Source organism: Delphinapterus leucas, unplaced genomic scaffold (assembly GCF_059928025.1).
Source record: "Delphinapterus leucas isolate spDelLeu-1000000601 "Yukka" unplaced genomic scaffold, BTC_Dleu_Yukka2 spDelLeu_asBTCV2_sq40, whole genome shotgun sequence".
Taxonomy (NCBI): Eukaryota; Metazoa; Chordata; class Mammalia; order Artiodactyla; family Monodontidae; genus Delphinapterus; species Delphinapterus leucas.
The window spans coordinates 6,708,896-6,727,219 of record NW_028322249.1 but is presented as its reverse complement, the minus strand read 5'-3'; the positions used below and the strand labels follow the sequence as shown (position 1 = coordinate 6,727,219).

At 32.8% G+C, this 18,324-nt stretch overlaps 1 protein-coding gene across 1 annotated transcript in view; it reads right to left on the bottom strand.

Moving 5' to 3' along the window:
• Nucleotides 1–1,685: 1,685 nt before the first annotated feature.
• Nucleotides 1,686–18,324, bottom strand: part of LOC149743972 (uncharacterized) — a 118,483-nt gene continuing 101,844 nt past the window's right edge. The window contains exon 4 of the mRNA XM_089905932.1: nt 1,686–1,985. Coding sequence (XP_089762058.1) covers nt 1,883–1,985 — 103 coding nt within the window. The 3' untranslated portion in view covers nt 1,686–1,882. The remainder of the gene's footprint in view (nt 1,986–18,324) is intronic.

Here is an 18,324-nt window from a genome sequence, read left to right as displayed (position 1 = left end):
TGCAGATGATAAAATATTTATTTAATACACTAAAATATTCACCCTATTGCATATGAATGTCAAGTAACTAGCTCTCTCTACCATTTCAAAGCAATTCAATCTTTACTCTCTCATCACTATTCTACTAATATTTTTAAAAATTTCAAGACATTCGTACTTTCCTGAAGAAGTAAATGATTTCCTGAATTCATTAATACACCACAGCATATTACTTATTATCATTCAGTAACTACTTCCTGCAAGTATACTTATAAAATCCTAATTCAGAGAAATGGAAATGATATGCCTCTTCCTTCTTCAAAAGGGATTGAAAATTTTACTCCAAGGTGCATAATATAAAAACATTGTTATAAAAAGGTTATATGTACTGGTATAATATTTATTACTCTTAAATTTGAGAGGAAATGACTTGCTTTATAATAAGCATAACATTTTCCGTTAGTAAACGTTACACTTTCCACCACCATGATGAGTTTCTACTGCTTAAAAGAATACTGATTAATAAATATTTCCCTTTTATCATAATATCTTAGAAAAATAAGGGTAGGTCTTGAGATGGAGGTACCACTCTAAAACAAAACCGTGTAAAAATATTTTCACCTTCCATAGCAAAAGAGTGTTCACTGTTTTAAACTAAATCTTTAATTTTTACTATCTATTTATATCTCAATTTTTAGAAGGATGAACTTTTTGTTTATGAAATTACATCATAACAGGAGACATAGTCTATAATTACTTAATATTTTTGGTTTATTTTGTTTAAATGTGAAACTGTGATCATTTAAATATTTATTTTCCAGCCTTTTTTCTTTTTATATCTATTGGTTTGAGTAATTTTAAATACCTGTGGCTTTTTAATTATTTTAAAATGATATATTGACTTAGGAGTGCTTGGGTTATGTTTGAGACAAATAGACAAACTTTGGCAAGATAAATAAAGATAAAGAGAATATACAAATGAACTGTAACAGGAATAAAGATGTAAATAAAAGTACAAAAGTAGGATATTAAAACTTCAATATTAGGTGCCAAAATTGAATATTTGTGTGCTAGTAGTTTTGAAAACTTATTAAGTGGATAAATTCCCTGAATAATTTAATTTGACTAAGATGTAAAGAAATAGAAAATTTAAATGGAAATTTAACAGATTCAGAGAATCTGAATCAGTAATAAATTCTGAATTTTCCACACAATAGTCAAATAGCTTTAGAATAGATTTTTTTTTTTTTTTTTGCGGTACGCGGGACTCTCACTGCTGTGGCCTCTCCCGGAGCCAGGCTCTGGACGCGCAGGCTCAGCGGCCATGGCTCACGGGCCCAGCCGCTCCGCGGCATGTGGGATCTTCCCAGACCGGGGCACGAACCCGCGTCCCCTGCATCAGCAGGTGGACTCTCAACCACTGCGCCACCAGGGAAGCCCCTAGAATAGATTTTTTTCCCTAAACATTCATTTAGAGATAAATCGTGTCTCACACATATACTTGCAGAGAGTTGAAGAAACAAAAAAAATGTTAAGCTCCTAAAAATGAAAAGTAGTAAAAGCAAAAATATAAAGACAATAAAATAATATATCTTAAAAGATAATACATAATGAACCATTTGTTTGTTTCCCAGAAATTCTAGATTAATTTTTTTTTTTATTTATTTTTCTTTCTTTCTTTATTTTTGCCTGTGTTGAGTCTTCGTTGCTGCGCACGGGCGTTCTCTAGTTACAGTGAGCAGGGGCTACTCTCCGTTGCAGTGCCCGGGCTTCTAACTGGGTGGCCTCTTGTTTCAGAGCACGGGCTCTAGGCACATGGGCTTCAGTAGTTGTGGCTGGTGGGCTTCAGCAGTTGTGGCTCCCGGGCTCCAGAGCACAGACTCAGCAGTTGTGGCGCACGGGCTTAGCTGCTCTGTGGCATGTGGGATCTTCCCTGAGCAGGGCCCAAACCGGTATCCCCTGCATTGGCAGGTGGGCTCTCAATCTCTGTGCCACCAGGGTAGCCCCTAGATTAAGTTAACAACAGAAAACTGATCAATATGCTTTTAAACATTAACAAATTAAAGAAAGGAAGCTATATGGTTGTGACAATACCTGCAGAAAAAGGGGCAATACAATTATATATCATCTTATGATTAGAAAGTCTTAGTAAATTAGGAAAGTAAACTTTTAGCTTAATATTGAGACTGTGCAAAAAAATTTAATGACATATACCAGAAGTAATATATAAAGTACATTTTATCAAATATCACAAAATGGTCTTTACTGGAAAAATAAAACTTTAAACCTTAGAGAAGACCTATAAAATTGATAGAAATATTATTTTTATAGACTGGCTAAAGGTTGCAAATTTCTGGGGAAAAAACAAATGGTTCATTATATATTACCTTTTAATATATATTCTTGCATTGTCTTTGTATATATATATATATATATATATTTTTGCGGTAAGCGGGCCTCTCACCGCCGCGGCCTCTGCCGTTGCGGAGCACAGGCTCTGGACGCGCAGGCCCAGCGGCTATGGCCCACGGGCCCAGCCGCTCCGCGGCACGCGGGATCCTCCCGGACCAGGAAACGAACCCGCGTCCCCCACATCGACAGGCAGACACCCAACCACTGCACCACCAGGGAAGCCCTGTCTTTGTATTTTTGCTTTACTACTTTTCATTTTTAGGAGCTTAACATTTTTTGTGTGTTTCTTCAATTATACTTTCCAAACTGATCTATGTATTTATATAATTGAAATCTCAACCCAAATAGAAATATGGTCATTTATATGTGGTAATCAAATTTATCACAGAGCTTATACATTCTTGGGGGACTAATAAATAAATGGGTATACAAAAATAATTATCATTATGTAAAAAGGAGATGAATGCTTATCTTACAACACAAACAACAGTTGATTCCAGATATGTCATTGGCTTAAATGCATAAGTGAAATTTATATATAGTTTTTGAAGATGATATAAGAGAATAACTTTATGGCTTTGGGTAGGGAATAATTTCTTAATATTCACAAGTTATTAAAAAGAAGAACATTATAAATTTAAGAACTTCTGTTGGTCTAGAGAAAAGAAATGGTAAGCCAAAGTGGAAAATACTTTCCACAAATATAACTCACAAAGAATTAGTGTTCTAAGAGAATATTTATGATGTATAAGTGAGTGAGTAAATTGTGTGTGTGTGTGTGTGTAAGAGAAAGACCACTAACAAAATTTTAAAATGGTAAAAATATATGAACAAAGATTTCACAGATATAACATGAATAATAAAGGGACATTAGAGAGCAGAGAAATGTGAATCAAAACCACAGTGACCAATTTGGAAAACATTCCAAAGTTGGACAAAACCAATTATTGGCAAAGATATGAGCAATGGGCACATTCATTAACTACCTAGCAACTGCTCGTCTTACAGCAAATTGCTGCAGCCACTTTGGAAAATAATTTGGCGTTATTTAATACAGTTGACAAGTGCATGTTTTATGACCCAGCAATCCCACTACTCGGTATACATCCTAGAGACAATCCTACACATATGCTTCTGCAGACATGAAACCAGAATTTTCCTTGCAGCCCTGTTCATAAGAGTAAAACACTGAAAACTACCCAGATGTCCATCAACCATGGAATAGACTGCAGCTGCATGAATCAAATTGGGTGAATCTCAAAAGCATAACATTAACTGAGAATAGCAAGCTGCAAAAGAATATATACTAATTTCATTTATATAAATTGACAAATGCACTAGAAATGAATGAACGAACTAACTAAATATATATACATACGTATTATATATCTTACATGGATAGTAAAACTCTAAAGAAAAAGAGAGATTTAATAACACATAACTTGGAATAAGTGGTTATTACTCCCGAGGGAATGAAGTTGACAGGGAACAAACAGGGGCTTTTAAGGTATTACCCTGACTTCTGAATACATTGTTTGGTTTATCATGATGATTTAATTGTACATCTAAGTTATATGCAGCAGTTGTATGTATATTTAATGACTTAAAAACATTTTTTAAATGCAATGCTAATAATACATTATGTGCACAAACACTAGAGACGCAGCCCATTCAAAAGGCAGAGAGTTCGGAATCAGAGGAAATCAAGGTTGAATAGTTATTGCACCACTTACTATGTTTGTGACCTGGACATTTTTTAAAAGGGAGGCAATAAAATCCATTCCATAGGGCTGCCATGAGCACTAAATGAAATGAATGCAAACTGCAGGCAGAATGCCTGGCACATCGATGCTCAAATTGAGAATCAGCAAGAAGGAAATTAACTCTCCTTTACTGACAGCAGTTACAACAGAAAAGATGTGTTCGCTGCAGCAACTACATTGTAGGAGGAAGTGTCAAATTGTGAGTGAAAAATGCAATGGAGTAACAGCTTCCAATAAATAACACTGTAAGAAAGCAGAGTTTCGTCCTGCTCAGGCATGCATATACATAGGCAGAGGGGAGGTGTGATAGAAATGGCTCTCTTCTCACTGAGACTCTTTCACCCTCAGATGATCTGTCATTGTACGCAGAACACAGTGGCAGATTTATCCCCACATTTCAGGTTGCTCAGTAATGGTTCAGGTGAAAGCATTCAGGAGTGACATAAAGTGGGAACTCATAAATGACAGAGTCTATTACTGGGTGACAAGCTCCAGCCTAGTGACTTTGTATAGACTCTGCAGAAATGCTTTCATTGTCATGAGATTTAGGAGGAAAGGAAAATTCAATGATAACACTGGTCAGCACATTTAATGGCCTGATACTATTAGAAAAACAAAACCCTCCTATGGACAGAAGGCTAAACAGTTTAAAGTAATTGCTGTAATACAGAGCAATTACATTTACTGATGCAACTTGTAATTGTGGTGAAACCTAGGTGTACTTTATATTTTCCTTAATATTTCAAGGAATATTGCTGTTTCCATATTCTGAATAAAGATATTAGATTTTCACTCTGCTTTTATTTTGTATTATAATCAGAATGATGATTAATGGTGTCCTTCTCTACAATTAAATGATCGGTCAAAAGAAAAATATGTATCAATAGCTTATACGTGTAACTAGTATTCCCTGTAAAAATTGCTTTGAGGGAAGTAGTGGGGATAAGCTGGCACTTGGGCTCATGTAATTGTGCCTCATGCCATCTACCCTTCAGTGGTCAGTCATAATGGGACCTGGTTACTTCATAAGTTACTGTATTTAAATTTTGAATCATTTAAAAACTTTTAATGTTGGGGAAGTAATAATGCTGATGTCTATCCAATTATTAGTTTTACAGGGAACATTAGAATCTTTAAAAATTACCTATACATACTTTAATTCTTTTCTTGTTAATATTTCATAGGATTCCTCTTTGATGTTAACCTAAAATGTACAGATGACATCCTTCGTCTCATGTTTTCTGTGATATGCAAGCAAACAGCTGCATTATCACTTCAACTAATTGAAAAATTAATTTTAAATATTATTTTTGCAATAAATATATCATTATTTTACTTTTTTTCTGTCAAAGTGTTAATCAGTTTAGGTAAAAGCAGGAGTCAAAACCATAGGTCCAATACCTGTAAATTACTAGCAATTTGCCTTGATAACCTAGAAATAATGATCATCATTTATACAGGCATTTTTACACACATTAAATCATACTTAAATGATGAGGCATAAATACAACAACACAGAAAAAACGAATTGTGGAGAATTTTAAAGGAATTGGATAAAAAAGGATTTCTTAGGATTAACGCTGGATATAGCTCTACTTTATTGCTCTTTCAATTTTGTCACATTCAGATCTAAAGAAGATAAGCAGCTTTTGAGTAGGGTATCTCAGTAAATTGAAAAGCCTTAAAAAAAAGCAACATACAACTCATTAAAAGTCATTAAAAAAAAGAACAGAGGTTTTATATAGTCCTATAACCAATGAATAAATTGAATATCTGATTAAATTTCCACAGGAAGACCAATGAATTTCTCTGATGAATTCTTTGAAACTTACAGTGAAAAATAGAACATAAATCTTACACAAACTCTGCCAAGGTCAGAAAAAGAAGAAATACTTGCTAAAGTCAGGTCAATCTCTCACTTAAATGAGTATGCCTAAATCCTAAATAAAATATTTTGAACAATATACATGAACAACAATTCATCATGAACACATTGAGTTTTGTCCAAGAATGAGGAGTCCTTTGCAATTCAAAACTCTGTTAGTATAATTCCATTATGACTGAATCAGGAGAAAACATACGTGATTGTAACATTAAATACCAATGAAAGCATCAGGTAAAATTAGTTACCAATCTTAATAAACTAGTAATAGAAAAGAATTTCCATAACCTGATAAAGTATATTTACGAACTCCAGCAAAAAAATTACAATAAAATTGAAAAAAAGTTTTTAAAGTTTTCTCTCTGAACAAAGGAAGAAGGCAAGGAAGCCTGTTGTTATCTCTAGTAGACTTATTTTTTAGAACTCTTGGAATAAGGCAAACATTAGAAGAAAGCATAAAGCTATTATTATTGAGAAATATAATATTGATGAATAATTCAGTAAGTTGCTGATACACCATTATATTTATAAAATAAATGTATCAAGTTTTCTGAATATAAGACAAATGTGCAACAATTGATTGAATATCTATATACCAGATATAAGCCATATGGAAAGAAAATGGTAGCATCGACAGCAAAATCAAAAAGCATGAAATATATCCATATTAAATGTACAAGTCCTTTGCATTAAAGACTTTAAAACTTATTTATGTACATTTGAAAAGAACCAAATAAATGCAGGATGATATCCTATTCCTGCAATCAATGATTCAGTATTGTTAAATGTTAATCTGCTCAGATCATTCTAAACATGCAACACAATCACAAACAAAATTACAATCGGTTTTTTTTGTGGATATTGTAAAATACATATTAAAATATGAAATATAAGTAATGCAAAAGCAATTTAATTAAAAAGAATTAAAGAGTTGGTGATTATTCTAATGACGATCACATTTATTGGAAAATAAATTAGGAAGCTATGTTTTGGATTAAGGATAAGCAAAAAAATCAATGGTACAGATTTGGGAGTCCAGAAACACACTCACACATATATGGTAGTGTTTTGTCAATTTGTTAAACATACACACACACACATATATAATAATGTACTAGTTAATATAATACTATATATATTAGAGTAAATATTCAAGTCACAAGCTGAGAAACAATATTTGCAAAACATATAACTGACAAAAACTCATTTCTAGAAAAATATATAAAGTCCCACAAATCAATAAGAAAATACAGAGAATCTCATAAGCAATCGACAGGATGGTTGACGAGGCACTTAAATAAAAAGGACATCCGAATGGCCAATTACTGTATGAAAATATTCCCATTAATCACAAGGGCAATACAAGACATAGTTGCCATGAGGAAAAATAAATAAACAAGATAACACTACACACCCACCAGGTCGCTACAATTAATAGGATTGACAATAAAATATATCACTGATGGAGCTACAATGTGGCAGGTAAAAATGGAAAACTGGCACTATCTATTGTTGACACCCATGCACCAACAATTTTATCCAATTATATGTACCAAATAGAAATGCAGAATATCAATATGTTCATTAAGAGACAAAACAAAAATACACATGGGAGCTTTATCTGTACTTGTTCTAAACTGGAAGCAAATCAAATATCTATCAACAATGTAATGAATAAATCAATTGTAATATATTCCTGTAACATGAAATTATAAATCAAAGTAAATTAATGAACTATTGCTATAAGCAACATCCCTGATGAATCTCATCAACCCATAAGTGGGCTAAAGGAGACCCTCACATACTTGCACGCACACACAAACATACACAACAACCCCCACCATGCACAATGCATACACACACACACAACCAGACAAAACTATCTAAGCTATTAGAAATAAAGGTAATGGTTATTTGGAAGGAGAGGCGGGAGAACATTTTCGAAGTGCTGTTCTATGACCCGTGTGGGTGTTACTTAAGTGTTCTCACTATGTGCAAATTAATTGAACTATATACTTATACTTTGTCCATTTTTGTATATACATTGTATTTCGATTAACACATTTTAAGATAGTGCTATATGGAAGACGTATACATTGTACATGGGTACATTTTTTTCTAATTTAGAATGATATTATACATCCCCTAGAGACAAAGATAAAGCTAGCCAAGAATCTCTGCACACATAAAAGGAAAGGCTTGGTGCAGATGTATCGAGGAATATCTATTGTTTATCTAATGGAGTTGGTATAAAATCATTTTCACACTGAAAAATCATTACTAGATTCTTTAAAATTCAATTTGAGCGGGAAATTTTTAAAGAAAACTTTGAAATACAAAATTGTCATTTTTAAAAGAATTTAATCATATAATATTTCAAACATGCATAAAAGTACATAAAATATAGAGCACCATTTATCTAGATTTATCAGGTATAAATACTTCACAATCGTTGCTGCAAGTGTCGTTTTTGTTTAGAAATAAATGTGGAAGGTGTAACAGGTTCATACGACAAGCCCTTCCTTTCTTTATATAACCAGTGAAAAACTATTGTTCTAATTTTGATATTTATCTTTTCTTTGTTAACTCAACATTCATTTTTACTTTTGTTCATTTTCATTTAAGTAACTCTCATTGTTTCTAGCGTATGACTGCATCAAAATGTAATAGTGCATTCCCTTACTGATGGACAGTAAACTTATTTTTAGTGCTACATATCACATATATACAACTTTAAAAATCACCTAGTACCTAACCAATTAAAATGATAGGTAACATAAATGCTGTGAAATTAAGGCAAACAATTTGTTCTTTTTAAAAATATCAAAGACAATAGAATGATTGATATGAAATTATCACCTGATTTCTATTTATCTGAAATCAGAATGCTGTGATAAGCAATTTATTCATATATGTTTTTAATCATCGTAGATTCTATGTCCATCTACCTTATGGTAATAGATTTTTAAGATATAAACTATCAAGGAGTAAACATATCTACCTTTCTGTTTTATTTCTTGCTTATTTCACATATATCTGAGAGAATATTGGATCTATTTACTCTTTATCATCATTTGCAATCTTATACTATAAGATAACTTCCCAGTAAAATGAAAAGTTTTTATTTCTCACAGAAAGTAGCAGGGCTTTGAAAGTGACTAATGTCAACCTCAAAAAGTAACATAGCCAGTTACTTTACAAGCAAAATGGGTGTAATCTGGAAAGCAGGGAACTGCAGTTCTGGGGCAGGCAAGCTATAGTGAATCATTGGTAAGTGTGAAGAGATAAAAGGAAGGTCAATTTCTACTAGGTTTTAGGAGGAAATTGGGGAAGGTTGTTTTGAATAAAATTTCACTGGAGAAGAACAGGAGTTCGAGGTTGTGGCAGTTTCTTACTGGTGGTTAGCGCATTGTTGCTGGGGCAGGGAGGGATCTTCCTTTTCTGCTTCTTTTTTTAATAGATCTTTATTAGAATATAATTGATTCACAATAGTGTGTTAGCTTCTGTTGGACAACAAAGTGAATCAGCCATATGCATACATATATCCCCATATCCCCTCCCTCTTGAGCCTCCCTCCCACCCTCCCTATCCCACCCCTCTAGGTCGCAAAGCACAATCTCCCTGTGCTATGCAGCTGCTTCCCACTAGCTATTTTACATTTGGTAGTGTATATATATCAATGCTACTCTCACTTTGCCCCAGCTTCCCCACTCACCCTGTGTCCTCAAGTCCATTCTTTATGTCTACATCTTTATTCCTGCCCTGCCACTAGATTCATCAGTACCATTTTTTTTTTTAGATTCCATATATATGCGTTAGCATACGGTGTTTGTTTTTCTCTTTCTGACTTACTTCACTCTGTATGACAGACTCTAGGTCCATCCACCTCACTATAAATAACTCAATTTCGTTTCTTTTTATGGCTGAGTAATGTTCCTCGTATATATGTGCCACATCTTCTTTATCCATTCATCTGTTGGTGGACATTTAGGTTGCTTCCATGTCCTGGCTATTGTAAATAGAGCTGCAATGAACATTGTGGTACATGTCTCTTTTTGAATTATGGTTTTCTCAGGGTATATGCCCAGTAGTGGGATTGCTGGTCACATGGTAGTTCTATTTTTAGTTTTTAAAGGAACCTCCATACTGTTCTCCATAGTGGCTGTATCAATTTCCATTCCCACCAACAATGCAGGAGTGTACCCTTTTCACCACACCCTTTCCAGCATTTATTGTTTCTAGAGTTTTTGATAATAGCCATTCTGACTGGTGTGAGGTAATACCTCATTGTAGTTTTGACTTGCATTTCTGTAATAATTAGTGATTTTTAGCATCTTTTCATGTGTCTCTTGGCCATTTGTATGTCTTCTTTTGTGAAATATCTATTTAGGTCTTCTGCTTGCAGGATACAAAATTAATGCACAGAAATCTCTGGCATTCCTATACATTAACAACAAAAGCTCAGAAAGAGAAATTAAGGAAACAATCCCATTTACCATCACAACAAAAAGAATAAAATACCTAGGAATAAACCTACCTAAGGAGGCAAAAGACTTGTACTCAAACAATAAAACATTGATGAAAGAAATCAAAGATGACATAAACAGATGGAGAAATATACCATGTTCTTGGATTGGAAGAATCAATATTGTGAAAATGACTATATTACCCAAAGCAAGCTACAGATTCAATGCAATCCCTATCAAACTACCACTGGCATTCTTCACAGAATTAGAACAAAAAATTTTACAATTCGTATGGAAACACAAAAGACACTGAATAGTCAAAGTAATCTTGAGAAAGAAAAGCAGGCCAGAGGAATAAGCCTTCCCAACTTCAAACTATACTACAAATCTACAATAATCAAGACAGTATGGTACTGGCACAAAAACAGAAATATAGATCAATGGTACAGGATAGAAAGCCCAGAGATCAACCCATGCACATATGGTCACATAATTTATGACAAAGGAGGCAAGAACATACAGTGGAGAAAAGATAGCCTCTTCAATAAGTGGTGCTGGGGAAACTGGACAGCTACATGTAAAAGAATGAAATGAGAACACTCCCTAACACCATACACAAAAATAAACTCCAAATGGATTAAAGACCTAAATGTAAGACCAGATACTATAAAACTCTTAGAGGAAAACACAGGAAAAACACTCTTTGACATAAACTACAGCAAGATCTTTTTTGACCCACCTCCTAGAGTAATGAAAATAAAAATAAGCAAATGGGACTTAATGAAACTTAAAAGCTTTTGCACAGCAAAGGAAACCATAAACAAGATGAAAAGACAACCTTCAGGATGGGAGAAGATATTTGCAAATGAAACAATGGACAGAGGATTAATCTCCAATATATACAAACAGCTCATGGAGCTCAATATCATAAAAACAATCAATCCAGTTAAAAAATGGCCAGAAGACCTAAATAGACATTCATTTCTTTTCTTAAAAGCAGGAGATGAAATTCCCATGTAAAAAATGTCCTCCCTCATACCAGAAGAAAAACAACGTTCTTAACATCATGGATAAAAAGTTGAAACCCAGAGAATGTTACACAAAGAATTCTATACAAAAAGACCCTTTAAAAATTGCTTCTCTTCCGTCTTCCTTCTGATTTTTCAGGCTGGTATGTGCATGAGAGCTTTCCCTTCTAAACTTCCTGATAATGTTTTAAATGAAGTTGTCTTTTATTTATTTTCACACCTTATAAAATTTAGTATAGTATAGAGTAGATTAAAATATTAGAATAAAGGAATGTAAAATAAATAATTCTTTTCCCTGTTTTCTTCACAATGTCTATTTTAGACTGTTCCTAGTCTAGTCTTGCTTTTATTCAAGACAGAGTCAACTTTAGATAATTCCACCGACATACCACATATTTGTTTTCTTCTTGAACGTAAGCTCTCCCATGTTTCTGCTTTTTTGGGGTATTCACTTTTCTTCTGTAATGCCCTCGTGCATGTGATATTAAAAATTAATAAACTTATGTATCTTTTCTCCTGTTAGTCTGCCTCTTATCAGTTTATTTCATAGAGACAGCTGTTGAACCTAGGAGGGTAGAAAGAAAGTCTTTCCTCCCCTACATCAGCTAGGGCTGCCATAACAAAATACCACAGAATGGTAGCTTAAACAACAGGAATTTATTTTCTCAGAGTTCAGAAAGCTGAAAGACCACAGTCAAGGTGCTGACAGCATTGGTGTCTCTCCTTGGCGTGAAGACAGCCACCTCCTTGCTGTGTCCTCACATAGCCTTTTCTTTGTATGCCTGTACCCCTGGAGTCTCTTCCTCTTCTAATAAGGACATAGTCTTATTAGATTAGGGCCCCACCCTTATGATCTCTTTTAACCTTAATTACCTCTTTAAAGACACTATTCCAAATAGTCTCACATTCTACGGTACTAGGGATTAGGGTTTCAACATATGAATTTGGGGGGGGGGACATAATTCAGATCATAACAATACATTATAAAGAAATGGACAAAGAAGGACAGTAATGAACTCGGAAAGTTAGGGAGTGATAATCCATATAAAATGGGAAAGATGTATAGGAATATAAGAATGATATTATTTTACACAGTTTGGTTATAATATTTTCTGTTTTGCCAAGGTGGGTATGTGTGTGTATACATGTCCATGTCCTTTGCTTTTTTTTTTTTTTTTTTTTTTTTTTGCGGTACGCGGGCCTCTCACTGTTGTGGCCTCTCCCATTGTGGAGCACAGGCTCCAGACGCGCAGGCTCAGCGGCCATGGCTCACGGGCCCAGCCGCTCCGCGGCACGTGGGATCTTCCCGCACCGGGGCACGAACCCGTGTCCCCTGCCTCGGCAGGCGGACTCTCAACCACTGCGCCACCAGGGAAGCCCCCTTTGCATTATTTTTAAAATCAGAAACAAGAGCTGAATTTTTATCGAATGACTTTTCATTCATGTAATATGAGGTTTTATTCTAGATTGCCTATTTTCTTAGTAGTTATAGATATAAATTTAACTATTCACTGAATTTCATTTAATATTTCACTCAACATGTCATCATCTGTATTTATAGGTGTTTTCATTTTTATAATTTTTGGTTTTATTTTTATGATAAATACTACTTCACAAAATAAATCATTTTCCATCTGCTGTTATCAAAAATAGTTTACACAAAATGACAATTGCTTCCTTTACCTATTACTGCATCACAAATCTCCACAGCCTGAAGTGACTTAGAACAACAATTTACTATTTCTCATAATGCTGTGGGTTGTCAGTATGGATAGGTCTTCTGTGGGTCATGCCTGATGTTGCTCATATGGCCATAGTCGCATGATGACTTCACTAGGATTGGAGTGTCTCAGATGGCCTGATTCACAGGTCTGGCAGTTGAGACTGACTGTTGGCTGTGGTACCTCTGTTCATCTCCATCTTCCAGGAGGCTCTTCAGTTCATCTCCAGATGAATTCTGTTTTCTGCCAGGCACTTAGTGACAAATACAATTCTTTGCCTTCTCTCAAAAAACTTACAGTCCAGTTTGGGATAATTATATGTATTTAGATAAATTGTTTTATATGTTATGATAGAAGAATGCATGGTAATATTTTAGCGAAGATAGGAATTTATTTTTTAACTGTTTCACAAAGAAGACACATTTAAAGTGAATTATGAGTAGGTTTCCAACAAAGAAACAATGGGCATAAAATTAGTTTTTTTACTTCTTTCCTCTTAAATTTTAGCTTTTCTTGTCATTCTATCATTGGCCTCCTTATTTCTACTTCTGAATTCCTTATAATAGGAGCAATTATTGGAATTCAAAACTATAAACCACTGCTAAATGCTAATTATATATATATACAGACATATAAACAGGTGAATTTATAGACAGAGAGATTTTTTTCCAGCCAGGACCTGCCTATTAAATATAGGTACAATGATATCTATACCAAATCAAACTCCAGAATGTAATAACCTCCACTAGATTTCTGTAAACTTTAGAGGACTTACACAGTGAATAACCTTACTTGCACTAACTTATTCTTTTCTGTTACTTTCTTACTATCTGATATGTATTTTTTTGTTTTTTTGTTTTAATTATCGATGTCTGGGGGTCAACCCATCTTGAGCCTTTTATTTAAAAGAATCATTGTTCAATTAATTTCCATAAGTTTGTATTTAGCTTAATATTATATCAAGTTATTAATACCTAATCATGGTTTTGAATACTAAACAAAGTATTTCAGGTAATAAGTAAACTTTAAAAGTTGCCAGATGCACAGTCAATATGATTAAATTAAGTATATTTCTGAATAGTAGCATCAAACAATTTAGAAGTAAAATTTTAAATACCATTAATAACATCAAAAATATAAAATCAGCAGAATACATTTCAGAAGATTTCTAAAACCTACAATAAAGGGTACAAACATTGCTGTAAAAACATTAAAGAAGTTCTAAATAATTGAACAGATACCAAATTTGTGAAAACATTGTAAAAGTATCAATTTTCCTCATATTCTTATATAGTCACTAAAATCTCAATGAAAATGTCTAAGATTTTTTTAACTTTTGTAGAAAGTGAGAAGGTGATTCTAAGATTTAGTTTGAAATGCAAAGAACCTACTGTAGTCAATATATTCTTGAGGAAGAATAAAATTGGAGGACATACATCCCAGATTTGACAAATTACTGAAAAAGCTAGTTATTAGCATCATAGTGTACTGGCATAAGAATAGACAAACAATATCAATAGTACTAAAATAGATCCATATATTTGGGCACTTGACTTATATCGAAGATTAAAGAGGTGAAATTATGTTGAAGCAATAAATTAATGAAAGATAATTGAATCAAGTAATTTTATCTCTATAATGGTAAAAAATAAATAAAACTTGACAACTATCTTATACCATTCAATGAAATTGACAAAACTTAGTTCATAGGCATAACTGTGAAAAGAAATCTAAAGTCTCTATAAGAAAACACAGAGGGATATCTATATGACCCTGCAATAGGTAAAGATCTCTAATATAGGAATCAAAAACACTGAAGAACTAGTCCTAAAACAAAAAATTAAAAATTGGCTTTATAATAAAGATTTTTTCCTTTGCCAATAAACCTCATGAAGAAAGTGAAAACACCAAAGAAATAGTAGAAGAAAATATATATTTGTTATATGTATGTGCTGTAGGACTCATATTCAGAATATAGAAAAGACTTCTCCAAATCAATAAGGAAAAAAATAAAAATAATGGGAAATGTCCCTTGAAAAGAATTTTCATATAAATTATATTTAAATAGCTAATAAGCGTAATAAATATAGTCAACATCACTATTCATCAGGAAAACACAAATTAAAAATACAAAGAAATACTGTTACATAAATACAAATTAAAAGTACAAATAAATACAGCTACTAGGACAACTATAATTAACTAAGAAAGAAACTACCAAATGTGTGGAATAGGTGGAAAAATTGAATACATGGCTGGTAGGGATGTAAAATTATAAAACTGCTTCAGGATAGCTGGCCATTTCCATTATTTCCACTCCTAAATGTATACACAAGAGAAGTGAGTCCACACAAAGACAAAAATATTGATAACATATTTATTCATAATAATAAGCATCTGGGAAAAACCCATATGCTTAACAATAGAGAATGGGTAAATTGTGGTAAATCTTATGAAGGAATATTACAGAGAAGTACAAAAGAATACACTTCGAATATATACAACATGAATAAACCTAACAGACATAGTACTGAGTGAAATCAACTCAAGACAAAAGTAGTAACTGCTATATGATTCCATTTATGGCAAGTTCTAGGATAATCAAATCTAATTGATGAGGAGAGAATTCAGAATAGTAGTTAAATCTAGGGGCTAGTTTAGACTGAGAAAGGGCAAGGAAGTGCCTTCATGGGTGCTGAAACAGTTCTGTATCTTGTTCTGGGTTGTGATTACATGGGAGAATACACATGTAAACATCATCATGCTGTATTTGTAGATTTAGTTCACTTCATTCATTTTACCATATGTATTTTGCCCCTTGATTTTCATAAGACAAGTAAATACTTACATATGTGGAAAATGTATCTCAGGCAACTACTGTTATAAACAAACTCATTTTTTCCCCGAAGAAATGTAATTTTCAAAACGAAGAAATAGTCTGATTTCTTCATTATCAAAACAATAAATCCTTATTCTTGTCCCTAACAATTGATATAAAATTTGTTCATCTTGTTGCTAATAATCAATTTGGAGATAATATTATATAATAGAAATGGTATCGTGTATAGTCTCCTAGAGAATTTGCTATATGAATGCTGGCAGAAGGGTGGACTTAAGTATGTTAAAAATATGAAGAAAATAATCAAGAGTATTTCCACAACGATATTTGAACACTAAAGAGTAGCCAGATGATCTAGAACTTTAAGTAGTTATGCCAATTCAAAGTTATGTTCAAAGAGAAATACACAGTTAAGCAAGTCAAGTTCATTATCAGAAAACGGCCTGTCTGTTCAGACATAGCATGTAGTTTCACACATTTCTGTTTCACCTTTTGAAAATTTCAGTCATTAATAGAGTCTTCTCAAAAAGCTTTAATCCATTGTGAGATTCTTTTCCTGATAAAAAGAGTATCATAATTACAAACTTTGATGTGGAAATTAAAAAAGCACATGGCAGACATAGTTCCAAAGTGTGTCTTCTAATTAGTCATTAGGGATGTTTTGGCTAATATTTCCTCACTAATGGTCTGTCTTTCTACAAAGTTTCAGACTTTATGGAAGGAACTCTTCCCCATAATGAGAACCTGCCAGCACATTAGTAGTATTTACCCTATCCTTTTAGAAATTCATAATTAATACATATATTGTCCTCTACATTTAATTGTTTCATTCTTTATGTAATATTAAAGAAACCCAAAGGATAATTATTTTACTTATAATTTTTTAAAATAGGGAAACTGAGGGTCACAGAGGTCAAAAGTTCAGGATTACAGTTAATAGGAAGTGGCAGTAAGGCTTGAAATCGTTTAGATTATGTTTCCAGAAGCTAAGTTTTATGGGAATGAGAAGATATTGTTGCTAAATTTTCTCAAATCATTATGGAATGTTAAAAGACAGTCTTATATATCAATTTTCCACCATAAGCCTGTGAATCAGTTCTCACCATGCTGAGCAAAAGAATTGATTTAGGGTCAAAAGTCACAGATTGGATGTGACCTATATTTTTCATTTGAGTTCTTTAGTTACTGTCTCATTTATTGTGATCATCTACCATGAAAGATATTAAATTTGTTCTTGAAGTACTAACGATAACCCCTGAAAGGTGCTGTTACAATTTAAGCAGTGTTTTAATATTCATAGAAGGAATAAGTGATATGTAGCAAGAGAAGAAAGGCACCTTCGCTGTGAAGGATCTTACTTATTGTCTCAAATTACATTATTTAAGAGACAAGACTATAAATCACACAGAGGGAGGCTAATGAAATTTACCAATCCACATTTTTTTTGGAGCACTTGACTTAACTATATTGAGGTTAATTCTGAAATAAAAAGAATTTACTATCTAGTACACCGATTAATAAAAAAAATCACAGTCTAATGATGACAATTAAATACTGAATGCAAAAAGAAGAAATACAGTGTTATTTTGAGTAAGGTGATAGAGGTGTTAAGAAAAAATCAAATGGAAAGAATTAATGATTTTTTACTGTTCTGTAACACTGAAATTGTGCTAAGTGCTTAAATACCAACATTAACAAAGTTTTCTTTCACCAAATTAAAGATTTTCAAAGATATTGATAGTGACAAAATACTAAAATAATAATAGTAATAATAATGATCTTAATATTATTTCAATGTCAAATAAAACACAATATTATTCATTTAAAATCATGCTCAACTACTAATGTATGTTCTATTCTCCATGTTTCTATATCTTATTACCTGAACATGAAATAAACATTTAATATTTAATGCAAGACAAAAATTGGTATTTTGGACTTAAGGAACAAAAGCTAAGACATGGAAATTTAAAACCGTGTATACTATTAGAACTTAGTATTAAGACATTAATTGATTTGACTTTATTTATATGATTTTTTTATTTCCAAAAAGCCAAAAATTAAATTAAGAAAATATTTTAATTGAATGTAATCATAAATACATATGAATATATTGAATTATTTATAACTTGAATTGAAAGTTAGGAACATCATAAATTACTTAAATATATATTCATGTCTGTCTGAATGAGCTTTTGCAAAAAATTATACTTCATGGATTTAGCTGTATTATT